Source organism: Gorilla gorilla, chromosome 13 (assembly GCF_029281585.2).
Source record: "Gorilla gorilla gorilla isolate KB3781 chromosome 13, NHGRI_mGorGor1-v2.1_pri, whole genome shotgun sequence".
Taxonomy (NCBI): Eukaryota; Metazoa; Chordata; class Mammalia; order Primates; family Hominidae; genus Gorilla; species Gorilla gorilla.
In genome coordinates this window covers 57539028-57563589 of record NC_073237.2, presented here as the reverse complement: position 1 = coordinate 57563589, position 24562 = coordinate 57539028, and the positions used below count along the sequence as shown (strand labels likewise).

At 36.6% G+C, this 24562-nt stretch overlaps 1 protein-coding gene across 8 annotated transcripts in view; it reads left to right on the top strand.

The window, feature by feature from the left end:
* KDM4C (lysine demethylase 4C) overlaps positions 1–24562 on the top strand; it is a 420634-nt gene that overhangs the window by 283034 nt on the left and 113038 nt on the right. For 6 of the 8 annotated variants that reach the window (XM_063696408.1, XM_055350581.2, XM_031014365.3 and 3 more), the window contains 2 exons: positions 9582–9637; positions 11805–11913. In XM_063696408.1, coding sequence (XP_063552478.1) covers positions 9582–9637; positions 11805–11913 — 165 coding nt within the window. The remainder of the gene's footprint in view (positions 1–9581; positions 9638–11804; positions 11914–24562) is intronic. The other 2 variants (XM_063696409.1, XM_063696410.1) reach the window with 1 other exon arrangement.

Here is a 24562-nt window from a genome sequence, read left to right as displayed (position 1 = left end):
ACTGAAAATTGGCTTTAGTGGCACTTATGGATATGCTACTAAAATGAGAGCTTCCTACAATGCAGCTTGAGAATGTTGGTATTGGCATTTCTTTAACTGATGTTTTATAGAAGAGACATTGGAACGTGATTTCCCTCGGCTGCAAATAATGAACAACTGTGATAGCCATATTACAACAATGCTGTTCTCACCATTGTCAATGTTGTGTCAGCATTTTGATTATAAATACTCTTTTCCATGGTTTAATAACTGAGGCATAAAGAAATCATTCCATGTTATGAATTGCTATGCTAACTTTTCATCTCAGTGGTGATTTTTTATGAAACCAAATTTTAAAAATAGCTGGCATTGTTAAAGGGGATTTTGTCAGTGGTATTAGGTGAGCAAAAGGGACCTCATCAGGAAAAGTACAAAACTGTTCAGAATATGATCAGATTTTATATTTTTTCATTTATCTTTTAGCCACCCTGAGGAAAAAAATATACAGCAGAATGGCTTTTTAAATGCTGTTCTTTGGAGACAGAAATAACAGCTGCCTTATAGAGTAATCATGTTACAACAGGCATTTTAGTATATATATTTTCTGTTTTGTTTTAGGGAACATTGGCTGACTAGCAGTGTAGCCAGATCTTTGTAATAGTGAATCATTTTATACTGGGTGTTATTGTTCCTGGAAAAGGCATGCTCATTAAACATAAAACAAGGCTGGCAATGAGCACAGACTGTTTGATTTTATTTATTTATTTTGTTCTGTAAGGATGAACAGTTTTGATATCACCATAGGTTAGACTGGAAAGAAGTTATAGTACACTGAAAGAGTCTGGAAGAGATCATAGGTGCCGTTTTAAATTTTCATCTAATTAAAAGAAAATAGAAAAAAGATATAAATACCCACAGTCACATTAATTTTAAATTGTACGTTTCTTGTAAAAAGGTTTAATTTCTTTATGTGTGTGTCTGTGAATTTGCTTTCTTTAATACAAAGGAACTAGATATTATCAAGAAAGTCTCCCATTTCCAACACTCTCAAAATCTCAAATTTCATTTTTTACAGAAAACTACTGAAGCTGTTTTGTCAATTGGCCTTTCAACTCTTTTCTATGTATTATAATCTAGTGTTATGGCTTGCTGTATGGGACCCAAATGATATCACAATTTATTTAACTTTCCTTAGTGTTTTCCCTTCATACTACTTTTTTTTAATTCTTAGTATCCCAGTGGCTATGGATTTACCATGTCGTTTTCATTACTGTTTATTATAAAAATTTTGACGTTACAAATAAAATTTTGGCTTCTGATAATTCCGGTTCCCACCAGAGGTAACTATTTTCTCCATTATAAACAGAAATGAAATTATAGTCATTATATAGTCCTTCTCCATAGATTCACATGTTTAGGGTAGATTACAAGAAGTCAGCCTGCTGAGTCATTATTTCTGTGCATTTAAATTTTAATGGACAATGTTAAATTCTTCTCCATAACCATCATAACAGCTTACATGACCCCCAAACTAGATATATTCTGATTTAAAATGTAAGGTTAGATCTCATTCTTTTCCTTTTTCGTTTTCTTTATTCTCGAGGCTGGTTTTCTTTTCATGTGCTTACTGGCAATGAAGAGCCATTGAACTTTTTACATATTTTTTGTAACTGTGGGCTTTAAAAAATATTTTCCAGAAAACAATTTTTGATATATGTATTGGGAGTATTTTTGTGTTATTTTATGTTAATTATATTGTATTTTATTCTTTATGATTTTTAAATTTTGATATGTATCTTTTGTCTTTTAAATGTCTTCTTAAGGAGCCATATTTGTCCTAACTTCATCAGTATATTTTCCTATATTTTCTTATAATACTTTTATAGGTCTGTTCTGTTTTTAAGTTTAGGTCTGTAAATCAACTGGAGTATATTTTTTATGAGTCAGGGACATAACACATAAACACACATTCTATTCAGTTGGATCTGGACATTTTGAATACTGTTACTGAATAGTTTTTGGTATGAGGTTTTGGTTATTTATTCAGCTCTGTCTTTCTGCTCTCTAATTCTGTTCTTAGGAGTAACCTGCTATTCAACATATTATTTATAAGTCTAATTTCAATTTTTTTTGTAGAATTCTATATGGTTGATTTCTAAAAATATAATTTGTCATTTAGAGTCTCTTTTTTATATTTTAATATACTTATTTTTAAAAACTTATTAAAATACAGCTGACCCTTGACCAACATGGAAGTTAGAGGTGCTGACCCCCAGTTCACCTGAAAATCTGCATATAACTTTGGACTCCCCCAATACCTAACTAGTAATAGCTTACTGTTTACTGGAAGCCTTATTGATATAACACAATTAACACACAGTTTATATGTTATATTTATTATATGCTGTACTTTTACAATAACGTATGCTAGAGAAAAGAAAATGTTATTAAGAAAATCATAAGGAAGAGAAAATATATTTATTCATTAAGTAGAGTGGATCATCATAAAGGTCTTCATCCTAGTTATCTTCATGTTGAGTAGGCTGAAAAGGAAGAGGATGAGGGGTTGGCCCAGCTGACTCGGGGGTGGCAGAGTCTATATATAAATGGCCCCCTGCAGTTCAAGCTTACATTGTTCATGGGTCAGCTCTATGTATTTTACATTTTGTGGCTCAGATAATTTTGCATCTAATTCCACTGCTAATTTTTGCTGATAGAACCATGTTTCTTGTGTTTTATTGAGTTTTGATTGTGAGCTTATGTTTCTTAGAATTCAATACTGGGAAATTTTTAGAGGCCTTTGTTATAAGTGGTTGCCAAAAATTACAATTTACGTTTTTGAATGAGCACACTCTGCCTTCAAATAATATCCTACTTCATGAACAGTGTGAGACTCTTAAAACAGTATAACTTCATTAGCACTTCCCTTTGATTTGTGGTCTTATCTTACATTTTACTTCTTCATATACGATACTCCACAGTGTTATTGTTTTTGTTTTAAGCATTTGTCTTTTAATGAAATTTGTTCATTCTCTCTTTCCCTTTCCTTCCCTCCCTCCCTCCCTCTGTCTCTCTTTCCCTCCCTCCCCCCCTTCCTCTCTCCCTCTCTCTCTACCCCACTCTGTGTGTGTGTGTGTGTGTGTGTGTGTGTGTGTGTGTCTGTGTGTCTGTGTGTTGAAGATACTAAAAAATGATTTTATATTTACCCAGGTATTTTTGGAGTTCTTCATTCCTTCCTGCTGATCCTTGGTAATGTGTGATTTCATTTTCCTCATTCTGAAGAACTTTATTTTGGCATTTGTTATGATGTGGGTCTCCTGGGGACAAATTCTGTTAGATTTTTATCACACTGAGAGTGTTTCTATTTTTCCTTTTTTTTTTTAAAGGTTGTTTTCTTGGGAAGTAGACTTTTAGGCTGGCTGCTTTTTCTTGTAGTATTTAATAGATATTGTTCCATTGCCTATTTGCCTTCACGATTTCAGGTTAGATGTCACTTGTAACTCATATAGTTGTTTACTAAATGTGGCTTTTTTTTCTCTGATTTTAAGATATGTTCTTTTTATTTGGTTTCCAGAATTTTGATTGCTAGGTAGCCAGGTATGTTTTATTTATATTTATCTGTTTAGAGTTTGCTGCAATTTTTTGATCTGTACGTTGATATCTTTTATCAGTTGTGGAAAATTTTCTGTCAATATCTCTTCCAATATTATCACCCCTTTTCTCTTTTTTCACCTTTTAGTACTCCAATTATACATAAATTGAGTAGTTTTTTTTTTTTTTTCCGTAGATCTGTGTTGGTTTTTAAAACTCTCTTTTTGTTTTTCAATTCTATACGTATGGCCCTCTGTATCCATGGGTGGATATGTGTATTCAACCAACTGTGGATCAGAAATACAGTTAGGCCTATAATGGTTGTGTCTGTACTCAACATGTACAGACTTTTTTTTCTTGTCATTATTCCCTAATTGATACAGTATAACAATTTACATATCATTTACATTGTATTAAGTATTATAAGTAATCTAGAGATGATTTAAAGTATACAGGAGGATATGCATGGGTTATATGCAGATACTAAGCTGTTTTATATAAAGGACTTCAGCATCTCTGGATTTTGGTATCTGTGAGGGGTCTTGGAACCAATCTCCCTTGGATACTGAGGGTCGACTGTACTTCCTATTCATTTGTCTCTATAGTCGTTAAACTTTTACTCTGCCAATTCCAGTTTGCTTCTCAATCTGTTGAAGGAAATCATTTTATTATTTCCTATCTTGATCATAAATAATTTTTTTTTGCTTTTTAGTATATCGTACTTTTTTGATTGTGTGCTAGACATTTTGTCTATGATGACTGAAATGAATATTATTGTTTCCAGAAAGGGTGTGCTGCTTTTTCTCTTAGGTTCCTACAGTGGGGTGAAGTCAATCTGATTTATATTTGAGCTGGGCATGTGCTTTATTGCAGCTTTAGTTTGATTAAGTCCACTCAGGTTTCAGGTGTTTTGAGGGTGGGATTAGGACTTTCCCTTCTGCAGGGTCTGTTATCTGGGCGCTGAGGAGATTCTGAAGATCTGCCTGCCTTTCATAGTTGAGCTGGCAGCTTTTAAGAACTATGGAATATCTTTTGCTGTTTAGACTACAGTTGCCTGGACTTTGAGTTCCTGGAGAGTTTTCTTTTCTCTCCACTTCTATTTCTTGCTTTTTGCACCTCAAGAGGATTATTCATCACAGATCCATATTTTTTTGTTTCCCGCTAAATAGCTACACTGAGATTATGCACTGACAATGTTATATTTATGTTATCTAGAACCACAGTTAATCTTGTGCATGTTTAACTACTGTACCTTTCGTATTTAGTATGTGCTTAGGGAATGTTTTACATACATTAATTTAGGGAAGTACTATTTTTTTCCTCTACAGATAAAGTATCTGAGGCACAGAGGTTGAGTAACTGATCACAGTCATAAGAGTAATAAATGGCAGAACTTTTATTTGAACCTGGCCATCTGCACTATATTAAACACTGTGATATGTCATGGCTCTCCAGTTTCACTGTTCGTCCTCTCAGTTAAATTTGATTCATTTAGCCTGAGGTTATATTGCACAGCATAACTAAAATGTTGGTTTGTTTTAAATGGTATCATTACTTGGAAGGATAAAGTAGGGAAAACTTAATGATGTTATACCAATGAGATGTTTTATTAGCTAGATTAATGAAACAAATAGGAACACAAATTGTTATATGCTGTCGGGTAACACAATTTTTTATGATATGGGTTCTTTTGCAGGGATTGTGTTTTGAAAAGGAGTTCTTGATTATTTATGGAAATGAGCAAATGGAGACTTAGTAATGCCTCTACCAGGATCATCTTTGTGGTTTGTTTAAGTACATACAGGAACTTTCTTCTTGTCAGTTGTGAACTTCACAGGGCAGGCATTGCTTCTTGTTTATTTTTGCACTCTACTTTGATACCTTATGCCTTGCCTTATGCTTTGGGGCAGAATATGTTAGAGAAAAGGTGCGTGGACATTTGGATTAGGCAGACATAAGTTTGAATCTCAATTGTTCTCCTTGCTGATTGGATCAGATTTTGGAACGCTTTAACCCATGGTCCTGATCTAGCCCACTGCCTATTTTGTAAATAACAGTGTTGTTGGCATATAGGCACAACCAGTAGTTTAAATATTTTCCTCCAGCGGCAGAGTTGAGTGATTACAACTACTCTATAGTTGTGCAAAGGCTAAACTAGTAAATATGTAGTCATTTACAGAAAAAGTTTGATAACCATTGGGTTGGATGATTTTAGGAATACCACTTAATCTTTTGAATCTGAGTTTCTTTATCTATTAAGTGAAATAATAAATTACCTAATAAGTTTGTGATAAAGAAGGGAGGTGAAGTATATGAAATTTTTGGCATGGTACCTGGGATGCATTAGGCTTTCAATACATGTCTCTGTTCTTCTAATTTTTATTCTTGATATCAAGTTTAATGACTCAGTGTCTTGATGGATACTCTAGCACTTTCCTACCTTCTCCTTAAATTCTTTCATTGAAATATTTGGAGGAAAATAATACAGGTACAATTACTGTTTTGTGTAGTGCCTTACATGTATCAGACATTGTAGATTCTTAAGAAAACTTGGGCTGCTTTTTGAGTGAGAGTTAACCTGTTAATTTTTAGAGTTATCAACTCTGTTCTCTGACAGTAAAGTACTATTTAAAAAAGGAAAGAAAGGTTAAAAATTGTCTTATCTGTTATGTTTTCTACTGGGCTTTAATCATAGGCATGTGATGAAACTACAAATGAATGAATGGACAGGTTGGCATCTTTATGTTTTTACCAGATCAACTAGTTTGACCCTCTGAGGGCCATTGAGTCAAACAAATGATGTAACTTGACATGACTTTCATTGTTTCCTACTTTTTTTTTTTTCAAAATTGGGAGAATAGAACAGAAACTGTGATATCATATAAATAACTTATGAGTGCACCTGGCCATGAATATTTTTGTTCTTTACAAAGAAATAAGATTTCTCAAGTAAATCATGGCAAAAATAACTTTGTCAACTCACTAAAGCTTGCAGCATACTTTCCTTAGAAAGTCCCAGTATGTGAAAATGGTCTTTGCATTTTATTAATCCTTTGCTAATTTTCAAGATTTTCACTCTTCCCTGTTTTGCCATGTTTTGTTATTTATTTAACAAACTCATATTAAGGGTATACTCTCTATTGGATATCATAATAGAGTAAGAGCAATTAACCTGACAGATATTCCAATAGCACTCAGTGAGTTTACAGTTTAGTGAGGGCAGCAGATAGCATGCAACAAATAGTTGCAAGAGTAATAAAGCTAATAAAAGGGGAGTATTAGTGAAAGTGTCAGTGGGAATGCCTGAGATAGAAGTACCTGAGCCAGGGGATTGGGGATTCTTGTTTGAGGGAGTAACATTTAGGTTGAGATTTCAAGAATGTGTTTAGTTTAGTTATTGATGAGTGGCGCAGGCTGGCTCTAAAGTGTTCAGGACAGAAGGAACCTCATGGAGGTCCTTGAGGTGTCTAAACACAGTGAGGCTGGCCAAGACCAAGACCTGATGATTCTAGCCCTCTGAGGCCATATTAAGTACTGAGAAGCATTAAAAACCTTCTCTCATGGGGTTCAGAGTAGCTCTGGGCGGCTATTGCAATAGTTTAGGTCTCGTGAAGGATACCGGGGCTATCAGCGAAAGTGATGGCAGTGATGATGGAGAGAACGGGGTGGATTTGGAGGTGGGATTCACAGAACTCAGTTGATTGGATGTAAAGGATGAGAGGAAAAATATGTCCTCCAATATGAGCTAGAATGGATGGTAGGCACCACTGATGGAAAATAGTCGGGGAGTACAGGCTTGAGAAGAAGATATGAGTTCCGTTTTGCATGTGTGTTTGAGATACCTGTGGCACTGTCAGTCAGACACCTCAGGGAATTAAGGTGTGAGCCATTGGCCTATAGAGAGTGATCGGAATCAGGGTAGTGGATCAGATGCTCAGCAGGCATGTGTGGAGAGAGAAGTAACAGGGCGTATTACAGAAATTCCAGTGTGTGAGGATAGTGAAAGAGAAGCCTGTTAAAGGAAACTGAGGGTCAGCTAGAGGTGCAGGAGGACAATGAGGAGTCTAAGGGTCATGGAAACCACAGGGAGAAAATCTTTCAGGAAGGATCAACAGTGTTGTATGGTGCTAAGAGGTCAGGTGAACCAAGGACTTGGAATTGTCTATTAGATTCTGTGACTTGGAGGGGAGGCTAGGAAGAGTGAATATCTTCTTGGGTGGAGAATCTTAAAATCCATTTAAAATCTTGAGCCTACACATTGTATTTTAGAAGACTTTTTCCTCTTGTTAGATTAGTGCTCTAGAACATGTGTACCTGTTAATGATCCTAATCAGGTGCTTTTGAGCAGCTTCCATGCTGCTGCACTGTATTTAACTTTCCTAACTTGTCCCTTTAGGCTTCTTCTCACTGCTACTTTCATTAATCAGACATCTAATTCTCTTAGAGCCTGAGTGCTTCACAGTCCACAACTCTTTGCTGTGTTCCCACTTTGAAACTAACATCTTCATGTATACAACGAAAGCACTTGACCTCAAGTTTTGTTTCCTTTTTCATTCATTCATTTTCTTTCTCACCTCCTCTTTCTCTGTAGAAAGTGTGTTAAATTACTGGAAAAATACCTAAAATTGAGAACTTATAAAATGAACTACCAGAGTTCTCATTTTCAGTATTTGGATTGTGAAATTTTGCTTTCTTGGTGTGATTCATCAAAACCAGTTATTCCAAAGGCCTCTAGGATATGGCTTTGTGGTATGGATAGAGAAAATTCTTCATTGAGTTGTTATTTCCTTGAGCTGGGTTTATAATGGATTCAAATCAGTATACACAGTGTATCTTTTACTACTCTGAATCCAGGAATTTTCATATAGATGTACAGAGACTTTTCAGACACACAAACCTGTTGGACATTTCTCGTTGTTTGCATTTATTACTGCCTAACAAAAGTTATACAGATATATGATTCTTTCCAGTTGTTTTGGTATCGTTTTCCTCAGAAAAGTAAAAGCTATGAAGTTTCACACCTCATTAATAGTAGATCAGTTAGATGGATTCCATGTAAAGCTAGGAAAAATTGTCAAAATTTGTTAAGGGACATCACTTTAGTGGACAGGGTAAAGAACTTTCGTATATAAACTTTGGAGGAAAAAACTCCAAATAACTTCTACCAATTTAAAAAATGTATTAATGCAGAAAATTGAGAGGACAAGCTTGAAACAATTTAGATCAAGAGAAGGCAGTGCACTGCTCTCTGGTCCTCCTTTTCCTGGTCTTTTTCATGAGAGTGTAGTGAGAAATAACTAATAAAATCTATATTTGTAGCAAATGGAGTCATCTTGGAGTAGAAAATTACATTCTAAGCTAAGACACATAAGAGTGCTGAAAGGTTAAGCTTATGTGGGAAGGATAAAGCAAAACATTTCTTGGTGCTGTTTTCTCGGGCCAGATAGCTGGGGTTGATCAGGACACTTTTTATAACACTATTTGCCCACAGAAAGAGTGAGGCCCAAGTGTTACTTTGGTGAACAGAGTATCGTTTAAAAATAGCCTCTTGCTTATCCTTGTAGTAGAAAAAAGCCTGCCCAGACTCCATTCATTAGCCACCCTGTATCCAGGAGTGAATTCCCAGAGCACAAGGCTACACCGTCGTGTGTGCATTCTCTGCTCTAGAATTCTTGCATATACTAGGTGTGTGGACTAGGTTCTCTGGACTGCTAGGTTCTCTGTGTCACAGCTTTCCTTTGATGACAGTGTCAATTTAAAATTATACCAGGTTCATTTCATGATGGTTCCCTCTGGGAGAATTTTATACCCTGAAATTTGAGGGGTGTACCTCTACCATTTCCCCCTCCGCTATCTTTCTTTTTGAACTTCTCAGAGATAGACCTTCATGTAATTCCCGATGGTTTAAATTTTAGAATGAAAAATCAGGATCTCTGAGAATATTTAGATGAATGGTAATGACTTTTGTTATGTGGGTCTGGTCATCATGTGGTGTTTTCTTTTCCCCCCAGGAATGCTGTCTCTGCAATTTGAGAGGAGGTGCTCTTAAGCAAACGAAGAACAATAAGTAAGTAATACATTAATTGTGTTGAATTTCTTTATTTTTCTTTCTCCATTCTAGAACCTTTGGATGACAGTTCGCTTTACCTCTCATTGTACACGTGGTTTCAAAGCTTTTGCTGCTCAGATCTGAGGTTGGAATTCTGTGCTTCAGAGACTTCTACTGTTTGCACTCTCATCTCGGCAGGGCAAGAGTAGTCCAAGTTATGCTTCTCTTCTTTGTATTTGACGCCATGAAAAATAACCCCTCTTTTACTCACGGAGTTTTAAAAATGAAGTTAGCCCATATCATCCAGGTGCCATTAGAATCCTGGTGTTTAATATGATGAATGCTATTGGTGTGTTAAAACAGGGCATACCTGAGAAAGTGAAACCGTGATCTTCAGATAAATCAGTCATAGCAATGATAATAAAACAAAACCATTTGCTTTTTACATTAGCAAATTTGTGAGAATGTATGTGTACTAAATTAGAAAAGATAGGGAGAAAACATTGATATTAAGATTTAAAGGGATCAGGTGGAGAATATGAAGAGAGTCTTGAAAGAGAGTCATAAGTGAACATAAAAGGAAGGCAGTCTAGTTTTTATGACTGTTCTGCATGGATTTTATTTTTTTTTCATGACCAGGTTTTAATATTGAAAATGGGGCCAAAGCATATTACAGGGTCCGCTGGAATAGAGACATGTCAAAATAACCTGGGCAGATTTTGCAGGCTGGCACTTGAGGGCCAGATTCATGTCCAAGATATGTTTTGTTGGACCCATGCACCATTTTATAAATTGCATCTAAAATTTAAAATTGAGAGATTTTTACATAAAAATCCAGATTTTCATCTTTAGTTGAAAATGATTATATATCCCTATAAGGCAGTAATAACAACTTGGGATAGAACCCAGTGTCAGTGGGGCAGGTACTCCTCAGTTCACCATGACTTCCTAGTGTATTTGCTTACATTCCGCCTGGCCCCCGGGCACTGGAGTTAGGACTCCTGGTGTAATGTAATGGTGGATTTAGCATAATTCTTTACATGTGCACATGTTTCTGATTGCTGGGAAGGAGGAGTGAAGGTATTTATCATTATTACATTAATAAAATTTGTTGTAAGGAACTGTAGGGTTTGCTTAATTTTTGAAAGAAGATGTTCTTCTACAGTCCTGGTTGATATGATTCGCACTATACTGAAAGTCTTCACTAGTTCTTGGATATTGCACTGGATGCCATACTGTGAGATGGTTTAGGTGGTTCCTGTAAAAACACGGGTGATAAGACGTTCTCTTCCTATGCTTGGACCACAACAAAAAGAAATAGTGTTTTCTATGGAATGATAGTATTTATTTCGATGTGGAAGAATGCCCTGGTGGGATCGATACTTGTTCTCTCTTCCTGTGGTCTTGAAAGACAGGATAGAGTCTGATACTGTTTGAGTGAAGTAAATATGCTTTGGCTTAAAAATAGGTTGATGGATTTGACAATTCTTTCAAGATCTCTTCAAACCTCATGATTCTTTATATTTATTTTGGGATGTAACATTTATGAGACATTTAATAGTATTAACCGGAAAGTTGTCATTTTTCAGAAAGTGAAAAAAGTAGGAAACTAGGGTACGAGATAAACTTCATTTCTTTTTGTCTCTGGGTTTCATTGATTATAGTAAGATTGCAGCAAGAAACAATTTAATTAAAGATTAGCATTAATTCTTTTGGAAAACTTTTGCTACTTAAACAAGTTTGCTTCATGACATTTGTATTATTTTAAAAGGTTGTGTGCTATACCCAGTTCATACCTTTTATTAATTGAACTAATCTTTTGCCACATATTGATTAGCTTAAGTACATTAAGCACATACATGCATATTCCAGCATCAAATGAAATAAGAAACCCACATTTCAGTATTTTGCAGATCAAGTGTAGAAAAATATATGCACGTTAATAGGATAGAGTCGTGGGCCTTTATCAGCTCTTCATGGCACAATGTTGTTGGGCAGCTGTGGTACTGAGTCTGTCCAGGTATCATTCAGGAGGTTTACAGTTCAGAATCTGTTTGTGATGGATTTAGGCTTTTGGCTTTCTTGCTCATCTGTGTATTTCCCATCTGTGAGAACTGGCATCAGCAAGTTGAAGTATGTAAGTTTAGGGAACTTTTGTTTATGTTTAATGTCTCCTTTCCTGTAGGTGGGCCCATGTCATGTGCGCCGTTGCGGTCCCAGAAGTTCGATTCACTAATGTCCCAGAAAGGACACAAATAGATGTAGGCAGAATACCTTTACAGAGGTTAAAATTGGTGAGTGGCAAAGCTTCTTTTTTACCTCATAAATTAGTGTTAATTTCAAGTTCTGAATTTTTCAATTAATGCACACATTCCCAAGGTATATTTTCTCCTAGCTTTCTTTTATTTTTCTACCCTTATTTTCCTTTAGCCTAAATTTATTTATTCTTACAAATTCTTTTCCTGTTATATTGTAAGTTTGCATATGACCTTCCTCAGTTTCTGTCTGAAATGAGGAAAAAGATAGTAATACATTTCCTGAATTAATGTGAACTTTCAAACTATAGGTTATCTGGTAAGATTTGTCAGTACTGGAGCTGAGCCATCTAACTCTATTTAAATTGTTTAGATTTTTCTCTCTTGACTCTCTTTGGTTGCTCTTAACCTAGCAAAATGTATCTAACCTAATTTCATTATCTCTTCACCAAGAAGAGACACACAGAGAAATAAAGAAGCTTTTATTTTCACAAAGATATTTTCTCACTCTTGAATAGGTACAAGTCACTTAATATGCCAAACTCTCTGGCTTGTTCAGAAACTGTGTAAAAATCTTCCCATTGGTTTCTGTTAAGAGCATTTTTCATTGAAAATATAGGACTTTATTGTCTTTAACATTGAAGTAACTTTGTAGTTTTATTCAATTATGAGCCAACAGATCATTAGTTTAGGCCCTTATATTGCATACCTGATTAGAACTTTCCCCAAAGTTCAACTGCATGACCTTAATATATTGGAGCACGTCTTACAGGTGGACTTAAAACTCTAGAATTTCCTGAGTCCTTGTTATTTTCCACTGAAGGTCTTTCCACTGTACAGCATTTCAGGCATCATCACTATGACTCTTTCTTCTCGACTGTTGCTTGTTTTCCCACTGCTCTTTTCCCCAATGGCGAGCTGGGTGTGCCGTCTCTGGGCCTGTCTTATAGGAACTCACAATCTAGCCTACTGTATTTTGTTTTCTGAGAAGTGAAAGTGAACACTGTTATTTGCCATCATACCTCCATCAAGAATTTCACTTCACTAGGAAATATGTGGGCCTTTCATGGAACTGATGATTACTGTGGCTGAGTGTTGGGCCTAGGATGCTCAGCATGTGGTAGTTGGAAGTTTTGTAATCTAAGATGGAAATGAGTGGGCCATTTAAATGGCCCTCTAAAGGTCACAGTGACTGTCAGAAGAAGTAAGAAGAGAGTATAATTCTTCAGCTCCTGGACTTCCATAGGAAAGCTTCAAATCTTATACCCAGATTACCAAAAAAAAAAAAAAAAAAAAAAAAAAGACACCAAAAAACAAACAAAACGTTTGTAAGAATTAGGACTATAAGATATGATATCCAAGAAAAAGTTGAACTACCACATGTTAAATAATTTAATGTTTGGTGTGACAAATATTAACAAATGTTAACATTTTAATATTTTTTTCTGATTATAAAAGTAATAGATATTGTCAAAATTCTACACCACCTTTTAAAATCACCTTTGTTTCTGTGTTATTACCAGTGCAGTGCCCCTCAGAAGTAGTCACTGCTCTTGAGGCTGCCTCCACAGGCCTATGTCTTGGCTTCTCTAGTCCATAAGTGCTTCCTTAAAGATTTAACGTTACCTGCATCAGTCCCAAAGGGTTTTTGAGAGAACAGCAGGGAAGGGCAGCAGGATTATTTCATCCACATTCAGGGTGTTATATCTAGAAATATCATAATTGCAACTAAAGGTGGTGAAGCTTGTGCTTTCCTCACGATGCTGTGCTTCATCTTGATCGTGCATATCACATTTCTCATGGAACATTTCCTTCCTTAAGCAATCGGTACCTTTAAAAGAGCGTGTCTTAACTGAATGTCATTATCATCAAAAGTCTATTCAAATGATAACATAGAGCTATGGTTACAGATGTAAACTGAGATCTGTGAAATATTTTTGGATGAAAATAGCAGCCTCTTGACCAGATTATTTTTCATATAATGTTATATTTATGGAAAGTTTCTTAGAATGATCCTCATCAAAATGCTTGTAGTAGTTATCTTTAGTGGAATAATAATACGAGGAGCAACTTCATTTGGGGGGAAGAATGTCTAAGTTTGTAATAGTTTGACAGGGGCAATGACTGAAAGTCTGGATTCTTTTTCACCAAGAGTCCTCAGGAAGGAATCATCACCCTTGTGAGTCCACTGCAGTCCAGTGTCTGTGCCCCAGTCTTCATTGATGTTTCATGGTGATCAGACTCAGAGAGGATGGCTTTGAATAATACAATTTACTTATGTGGGGAATAAAATGCACCTTTCCAGGGAATAGGATGCTCTGCCTGTATGTCGTGTTAAGGGTACACTTTCCTGACATAAGCATTCTTCTCAAGTTTAAATGGTAATCTAACAAGTTCATGGCTGGCAGGAAAGCAGAGTAGTTTTGTGTGGTATTTCATCCAGGCCAAAGTGAGTCCAGGCTGCCTATTTCATAAATATAGATGTGTCTGCTAGTGTCAGTTTCAATATTTTTTTCTGGAGCTGTGGGCATTCCTTTTCTGAACTCTAGACTGTCCACTCTGCCTTCCTCTTCATACAACTGGAAAATAATAAGAATTATTTAGATGTCATAATCAATTTATTTCACCAAACAATTATCACTTGTCTTGCCATGTAGTATACATTTTTGAATCAGACACAGTTTTTGTTCTGTCAGCCTTGGCATTATTGACATTTTAGAGCAGATAATTCTTCGTTGTGGAGGACTATCATGTGCATCATAGGATTCCAGCAGCCTTCACCAAACAGGCATTGCCAGCTATCCCCTGGGAGGCAAAATCACCCTCATTTAAGAACCCACGGGTCTACAGCGAAGATATAGACAGAAAGAGAACATTTTCAGTATTTGTCATTTTTAGAGAATATCTTGGTTGGAAGAACTGAATTCAAGACTGACAGAACAGAAATTGTTAAATGTTTTTAAAAACAAACCTGGATATTTTTCTTTTTTTAAATCCAAATTTCTTTTTTGTTAGCAAAGCAATAAAGCCTGGTAACATGTGCATATTAGCTACTATATACTTATTAATTATATAATCTGATTTAACAATTTAACATTACCTGTTCTTATAGAAATTGAACAACCAAATTGAATACTAATCAAGTTTCACCTAAGATTAAAATTCTGTGATGTATGTGTATGCATGCACATAGTAGTCACTGAGTAAATATTTATGAAATGAATAAAAGGCAGCAAATCGTTATTCATTATTTGCACGTCAGGCTTATAATGACTGTGGCTGGAGGAGTGCGATCAGACAATAAGAAATGGCCTTTGCCTTTCCACGGTTTCTCCTTTAAATGTAACAGAGAATTCACACACATCTCTGCATACTGCTCTAAAGCAAGGCATTACTTTACTTATCTGCATCACAGGAGACATATGATTAAATTGTAGAGCCCAGCAGTACTCCAGAGAGCCTATGAAACATGCATGCAGTACTCATCTTGTTGGTTGAAAATTCTGATCTTGGAACTTCTGGTCAGCTGGGGATTGAAAATGAGTGGACAAGTGGTTCATCCCTGAAGCAGCAGCAAGGGCTGCATCTCTTCAGTACCCACCAGGTGGTGCTACTGCACCAGTTTCTTATGTTGCTCTTAAACTACCGCCTCCCTTCTCTAGTGCCTAACCAGAGCTCTGGCCACACCTGCAGAGAGAGAGAGAGAGCGAGAGCGAGCACGAGCGAGTGAGTGAGAGATTGTTGTACAGTGGGGTGCTTTAGCCCAAGGGATGACAATAGAGCATCGAAAGTACTGCTCGTGATGCATTCAAAGTGTTGAATTCCAAAGGACAGTTTTTTAGTTTAGTTTTTCATTTAACTGTAGAAAAAGAGCTGCTGTCCCTTGGGGCAAGTTAGAGTTTTTCTGAATAAGTAATAAACAACACTAGTATAAAGCTAGTAACTGCAAGAGGCTAATAGAATGACTGGTGGGCAAGCATAAGTTTAAAATGTCTTCCATTATATGAAGGCTGTTTATTTTTAAAATGCTCATTATTAGCAGTCTTTCTAGAATATGAAATACTGGAATTTATGCAGAAGTATTTGAATATTTTGGTAACACTGTTGTTAGTCGTTTATTTATTCAGAGCTTCAACCTACAGCTTTTGAAAAGCTCCTCTGTTAAATTATTCGTGCAAGGAGAATTTTGTGGAGGATACAGGAAAGGATTTGTTTACTTGAGCAGATTTTTTCCTCTTATGTATAATGGCCAGTTTTTAAAAAATGACAACTAATGGAAAACAAGCCTTTTGGTGCTCTTCTGTGGATTTATTGATCCTAAAATGGTGTGTGCTTCATGGAGATCCTTTAGCTCATCCAGCCACCTTGCTTGGTAATGTCACAGGTGTGGCCTTTGTTCATCATACAATTAAATGGACAACAATGATGACATTAGACTTATTTTCAAGACATTATATTTTCTTTTATTTCTGTGTCCAATTTTAAATACTTTAATAATTAACTTTTAAAAACCTAAAACATTTTAATGAAAAATAAGTTTGGCTATAGTGGTCTCCATCCAAGTAAAATTGTTCTTTCTTTCCTTTTCTTTAAAAATATTTCACTTTTGTGTAATTATTAAAGTAATTGCTGCCCCAGCTAAGAAAATGCTACAGGTTGCTATCCAAAACTACCGGGTTATTAAGCAGAGTCATCCTGTTACAGGGAAGAAATGAAAATGCTAACAAATCTTAAGAAATGAAAAGTTAGCTGAATGGGCTAAAGACTGTCATATCCAAAAGGGAGAACCAGTTTCCCTGTCAGCTTCAGCATTCTTCTGATATTTAATGCAGGTTTTATATTATGTAGTATTTTTATTACCTGTCCATTAGAATAAATTGCTTTGCTTCTGAATGACTTTACTGCATGGGAAAAGTTATCCTTGTGGCAAGTCCTATTACTGCAAACCCCTTCCCTGTGCCCTGCAGCACCTTCTCTGTTCACCAAAAGAATATGTGAGGATTGGCACTTTGTAGGACAATAGGAGGCTACTGAGGACATTTCCTTCTCCCCATAGCCCATCTAGGGGGTTGTGTGAAGTCACAGGTGATTGGTGTGCCTGAGGACTGAAAGAAAAAGAATTGACCCCAAGTGGTATAGATTTAGAATTTATTCAGAATTTTTTCCTTTTCTTCTTTCTTTCTTATTTTCTCTACTAGTATGATTGATTGGCCGTAGTCATAACTGAATCTCTGGAAGAAGAACAAAATTGTGCACAGACAAAAACAAGGGAACATAGAGATATATAAAACACACATTAAGACAGAATGGCCTACTTTGTTTTTACAATATAAAAATGATCAGGAAGAAGAATTAAGGATGGGACTTTAGAGATAACAAATGATGTTTTTGTGGTATGATCACACAGAAGGAAGAAGGCGGTAGGGTTTGGAGACAGATCACTGTAAAAATCTTAGATTTGATTATAAAATTTAAGAGAAGGACATTTTAAAAATCTAGCAAAAGGAGTTAAAAAGAAGTATGGATTTCTGGTAGTTGCTGTATGTTTACCATGAATGTTTATTGTATACATTGATCACTTCCTGCAGCTTAAATTAATTAAAGATCTGTGGTATTTTTGTAAATAAGCCAGCAGAGCAGGTTTGTGGGTTTTAATAAATCTTAGGAAGTTGTAGCAGACCCTAAATGCAACTATTAGTTTTAAATACTCTATTTGGAGATAAAGTTTTCAAATAGGACTGTTGTATGAATATTTAAATATTAAATCACATCTTTCAATGCAGCGGATGTCTGTTCTGATTGCTGTCATTGCATAAAAAACTTATCATTGAGACCATCCTGGCCAACATGGTGAAACCCCATCTCTACTAAAAATACAAAAATTAGCCGGGTGTGGGTGGTGCATGCTTGTAGTACCAGCTGCTCGGGAGCCTATGGCAGGAGAATTGCTTGAACCTGGGAGGCGGAAGTTGCAGTGAACCGAGATCGTGCCACTGCACTCCATCCTGGCGACAGAGCAAGACTACGTCTCAAAAAACAAACAAACACAAAAAATTTGGCATTGTTCATGGGTCACAAATGCATCCGTCCTCACAGTGGTGTAGCACAGTGCCTTTGGTTTCTATATCTTTAGACCTTTCTAGGACTTTTACATTTGAAATCCTATTTCTGCAACCAAATAGAGGGAGAAATGAATTTTGGAATAGCAGGATTTGCCCCTGGGCATTCGATGACCTCTGATTTGTGTTTGACAAGTGAACAAAGCACAGGCACAAGTGTTCTCTGAGTGAAGAACATTATTTTGAAAAGGAATTTACACTGCAATGATGACTGAGCTACAAGCCTTTCCGTGTCTGGCTGAGACCATACTATTCTGCTTAGAAGCCTCTGTACACTTTAAAATTTGTACCTGAAGGCAAATAATAGTGAACCTGCAAGCCAAAGATTATAGTTTTGAAAGGTATATCAATTCTGAAAATAGAGTGGTTTCACTGTGGTATTCCATCTCAAGAGTTGAATCAAGGGGGAGAAAATACAATCACACTTCCTATTTCTTAGACGAAGGTGCATGTTCTCTTGCTAACTGACTCATGTTATCAGATATACTGAATACTAAAAATAGAATTATTGAGAGATAGAGATAGGGTCTGCCTCTTGTGCTGTAAGATCATTCAGAGTTCTATTTAGTTAATGTTACAGCAATGTTCGTGAGCAACTTGGCTTTCTTTCTGAAAGAATCAAGGTTGTATTTGACAGGGCCTCTGTTAATGCATTTTAGGAAATGTAAAGACATATTGATTGTCTTTCATCATGCTAAAAGGAAGGAAGTAGTGTTGTAAAGGCAATCAGAAAAAGTCAGTATGTTCCACATTAACTCATGTACCGATGTATTCATAGGCTCAGGTATTTTTAAAGGCAGAGAAGTTCTAAGAAAATAATAAACATTGACAATGATGAGAAAACTTATTGCTTGAACAGTAATCAGTAGTGTTAATGTGCACAAAATGTGCTTTGAATAATGAACTATTCTAAAGGAGGAGTAAGAGATACTATACTACAGATGACACGGTTGTGGTATGGTATGGTGTCCTATTATTTAACACGGCCAGTATAAAATTATATAACGTCATTAAGATAATGTTCTTCAGGATTTCAACATACATATGTCTCCAACTTTGTAAGGTTTTTAAATAAGTGTAGTGCAAAAAAAAAAAGTACATTAGTAGCTGTATAGTACTTAACTGTCAGAATGATTTGCTACAGGGACTAGATCCTATTGCAAGCTGTCAAATTTGTGTATTGCTGTAATACCAAACCATAAAATCTTTTGAGTAAAATGGAAAATGTCAGATGGGCATGACTACAAATAATATACTTTCTGAAGGCTGTAGATGTCTATAGGAGAAAATGTGTAAATGCATGAAATGTTATCTTGTTACTATGGATTTTTCTTTATCTGTTGAGAGAAAAACTGTGAGACAAAAGGAAATTGACTGGAGCCTTTAAATTTTCGGTTTTGAAGTCATTTTTTCCTGAGGACTAATTTTAAAAACATTATTAGACAAGTGGAACTTCAGATAATTCATGATTAAAGAGTATTGTGAAAAAGTAATCTTATTTTCTAGCTTGCATTGCCGAATGCTCCATTTTTTTCTGATCTTGTCTGTGTGAGTAGTGATTACTGACAGATCTTTTAATTGAGTGAGTGAGCCAGGTTGGAGTTTCAGAGACAGGGTCATTCCTTTCACTCTAGTACTGCCTGGGTCAATACCAACAAACACATGCCAAACCGAGGCAGCTGTTAGACAGCTCTAAACAATCTGTAGGGTTTTGCTTGGTCAACAGTGATTGAAAGCAAGAGAGGTTATAGTTTTGGAAAGGTACGGTCATTATTGTGTAACAATGAATTCATTATTCTTTGTTTTTCTGAGAAGAAGGGGGTCAGGAATTAGTTACTTTTCTTTGTTTCATATTTTAATATAAATTAGGTTATTCATTTCCTCAGAAGGGTGGGTTTTAAAAATTCACAAAAAAAGCTTTTTGTGTAAAGTGAGAACATTTTCATACTTGGAGTTAGAATTTCACTGTGGTATATTTTAGGTGTGGTCCCACAATTAAGTGAAGTCTTTATCTAACATGAGCTCCTGGTTAGACACAGATACTAGGACTGTTTTAGCCATCCATGGACTGGATTTATTGATCTCAATATCAAAGTTTCTCTGCATTCATCTATATCATGCTTTAGATCACGTAATTATAAGAAGCCTCCCTTAGGTTGAGATGGAGAGTACAGGCTCTGGGTTAAGACTGCCTGAGCCCTGTATCCTCCACTTGGGCAACCTTGGCTATGCAGATTAACCCTCTGAAGCTCATCTGTAAATTATGGTGGTTGTGAGGATGAAATGAAAAAGTTAACAGTCTGACATATAGTTTGCACTCAAAGAACGTTAGCAGTATTAGCTATTATTCTCTTAAGTGATTTTTTTCCCCTTTATTTTTCTAACACTGTTAAGAACATAACTGTATTTTAAACAGCCTCTGGGCAATTTGTAAACAACAGGAATATTCTTTGAATGGAGGCCTGTTAAACTGGCGTGTTCTGTCATCTCCGAGGGAGCAGGGCGTAGAAGGGCTCTTCTGCAAACATCTGAGATTCTACCAACTTCTCCTGCAGTTATTGCTGAAAACCATAAGATGAATAGGTTGATGTTCTCTAAAACAGAAGTTCAGAAATACAGCTCTTGCTTCATTTTGAGCACGGACATCGCACATTGAAAAGCGATCTTGTTCAGGACGGTTTTGCTAAAAATGCCATTTCCTTGCATGGTACAGCTGGGAGTCTTCAGCGGTTTGGGGCCTAGAGAATGACTATGACCCATGAGTACTGTTATTTACCAGGATACCCTCTCATCTATTTCTGGCTTTTTCTCCACCTTCTTGTAGAGGAAATGAATTTGACAATCTCTCAGAAGGCATTGGGGTTCTTTCAAAGCACAGGGGCCAGCAGTCAGAAGAGTTCAGTCTCTGCTATGGTGTCTTTTGGCTGAGCCATTTTGCCTTTGGGGGATAAATCACTGTTTGGAACAGAGCTGTGGTTCTCAAAATGTGATCAGCAGACTGTTTCCAAGCCCTTTTCAGACATCCTAAGGCATTGAATTTTAGACTAACGATGCAAGTGCAACGGCTGGTAAAGCTACTGATGTGGCAGTAAATAAGAAGCAGCTCTCCTAGGAAAGGGGAAAAAAGCCCCTCATTTGTTGTGTTTGCACATTTCATTGGTTGAAATATTCTCACCGTGTCCAGTTTCAAACTACCAATATAATGTGAACCAACTCTCAAAATTCTCGAAGATCTAGCAGTCGCTCTCAGGAGCTTGTACAAGCTTGCTGCAGCTCGCTGTTGAAAATGGCTGGCACTTACCATACATCAAACCAAGGCATCAAATTGCACTGGTAACCATTGTATTCTCCAATGCCAGGCATCTGGCATTAAAAAAAAAAGCCAGTTTCACTTAAGAAGGTCCTTGAAATTTAAAATGGTTAATTATATTAAGTCTTGATTCTTGAACATGTGCCTTGTTTACATTCTGTGTGATACGGTAGGAAATACTTAGAAAGCACTTCCACTGCCTGCTATAATACATCATGGCCTTGAGGTAAAACATTTTAGTGGTAGTTTGAGTTGCATGCTGTACTACCAGTTTTTTCATGCAACCTTTTTTTTTTTCTATAATGAATGCCAAGCAATCATTACTTTGATTTGTGTATTTGGCAGACATTTTCTAAAAAGTGAATGACAAGATTTGTTGCCTGTGAAAGAATTTGAGCTTTCTACGTGAAAATTGGAATTTTAGAAAACTTGTATCCATCAGTGTGATAATTTCCCAGTACTTACAGGCTTTTTAAATGAGATTAGTGGTGATATTAATTAATGTGGACTTTGATATTTTGTAATAAAATGTGGCAACATTTGGAAGATTGGTGTAACTCAGTGACAGTATTTTGTATTTTTTGTTTGTTTTTGGAGCAGGGTCTTGCTCTGTCACCCAGGTGGGAGTGCAGTGGCGCCATCATGGCTCATTGCAGCCTGTATCTCCTGGGCTTAAGCGATCCTCCCACCTCATTTTTAAATTTTTTTGGTAAAGATGAGGTCTGATTGTGTTGCCCAGGGTGGTCTCGGGCTTCTGGGCTCAAGCAGTCCTCCCGCCTCGACCTCCCAAGTAGCTGGGATTACAGGACTAAGCCACCGCGCCTAGCCCTTGAGAGTATTTTCGAAATGACCAATGCATGATGTTACCAAATTTTGCCTGGGCAAACTATCTGTTACAAATACCTGATAGACTAGTGGATTTTAAGCTACCATAGTACATGGTATGAAAAGTTCATTACCTTTAGGAACTACCATTGAAGTTTTGGTGAAGTATCATGAAGAATGTCCATGATTATCTGGAAAGGTTATTAAAATACATCTCCTTTTCCAAGTATTTATGTGTGTCAAACCACATAGTCTTCATATACTTCAACCCAACAACATATTACAACAGACCAAATGCTAAAGCAGATATGAGACTTTAACTCTCTTTTATTAAACCGGGCAGAGATTGGCAAAAATTTAAAACAATGCCACTCTTCAAGCTGCTTTCTTTTTGTTTTAGAAAATACGGTTATTTTAATAAAAATATTTTATTATGTAATGGGTTTGTTATTTTTAAATGAATTCATAAATATATATTTTTAAAAATTTCCATTTTTAATTTCTAATGTGAAAAATATTGTTAGATAAAACCCGCATAAATAGAAGTTTTTTGTGATCCTTAATAACATTTAAGAGTATAAAAGAGTCCTGATACCAAAAAGTTTGAAAACCACTGGAATAGAGAGAGGATCCCCTCATAATATAGTATCCTTTCTTCTTCAATCCAGTGTTCTCACATTCCTTGCAATGATTTTGTTTGTTTATTATTTATGATATCCTGTAACTTTTCAGGTGGAAGGGAATAGTTCTGTCTTCCACCATTTTAGGCACATGGCCTTTGCTTTCTCTTGTTCCTTATTTTAATGTCATTGTCATGTTTTTTTTTTTTCTTATTGGCAAGAACGTGGAGAACAGAGGAGAGGGACAGCTATTGCATACTGTCTGTATACTTTGTTACATATTTGAGTTTATTGATTTCTAACTGCTTCCTATGAATTTAATTTGAAACTGTTAACTGTTCTTCTCCCTCTCCCTTGACCCAGTAGCTCCTAGGATAATAGCTGTTAATACTAATTCTAAATCAGGGATGACTTTTTAGCAGTATTGTTATTATTATTATTATTGTTATTATTATTTTGAGATGGAGTCTTTCTCTGTCACCAGGCTGCAGTGCAGTGGTGCGATCTCGGCTCACTGCAACCTCCGCCTCCCGGGTTCAAGTGATTCTCCTGCCTCAGCCTCCCGAGTAGCTGGGACTACAGGTGCATGCCACCACGCCCAGCTAATTTTTGCGTTTTTAGTAGAGACAGGGTTTCACCATGTTGGCCAGGATGGTCTCAAACTCCTGACCTTGTGATCCGCCTGCCTCGGCCTCCCAAAGTGCTGGGATCATAGGTGTGAGCCACTGTGCCTGGCCAGGATTTTATTTCTTAAAGGAGTAGACTTTTGATATAGCAGTTGCGTGGGCATGCATATTTGTTTTAGATTGTTTAGAGATAGTTTAAATTGTCAAGTCCTTCTGCAGGTTATAATGTGAAAGACAGCTGTTCCTCTTCCCCTACTGTCCTTACTTCCCTTTCCTCAAAGGAAACCAAATTCAACCATCTTTGTCTGTCTGTATCTCTCAATCTGTCCGCCCATCCATCTCTTTATTGTCATTTGCCTCTAAAGAGCTAAATAATATGCCTGTATTTACTTTGTTTTTTAGTCTCAAGCATGACCTATGACACCTTATTTTGGAGAGGGGAAGATTTAGCTCAATTTGCTTCGGTCAATCGCACTATACAGATGTGTCCTTCTTCTCCCGCCAGTAGTGTTCCATGTATTTTACATACAGTGGTTGGATAGGTAATTGAGGGTTTATGTTATTATTGCTTTGTAAACACAATTTATTCATAGTTGAGCCATGCTTACATCTCCTCAAGATATTCAGATACACCAGGATGCATATCAATTTCATGTCCTTTGAGAAACCTGTCCCGGAATCTTCTGTCCCGTTACAGTTTTTGACTGCCTGTCATCTACCTGATTTGGTGTTTACCTTCCATGAGGCTGTCCTTGGATGTCTGATAATCCTTGGTTGCTTGCCCATTTTTAATAACGGGAGCTGAGCAGAAGCCTGGTGCTGGTGGGTTGGGTCGGATAGTTAACTTGAAATATTATGATCTGGCTGGGCATTTTATTGGGAAGATACTGGTCAGGTTCTCTAGAGAAGACTCGTCCAGTCTCCAGACTGAAGGGTAAAAGCCTGGCTGCGGGCTCCTCAGAGCCCAGTGAGGCAGGAGGGCAGGTGGTCTCAGTGCTCCTTAGGGAAAAGGTCAGTAAGTCCGCTTTTTTCCCAATATCGACTCTACGCTCAGCAATGGCTAGTGTTCCAGAGACTCTCTTTTACTGGCTCTGAGAATAAACCTTCAGGTTTTTTTCTTATTTTGTGGCAGTGGAGTTGCCTAGTTTCATAGACTGAAGAAGGAGTCTGGGAAACTAACCTCTTGTT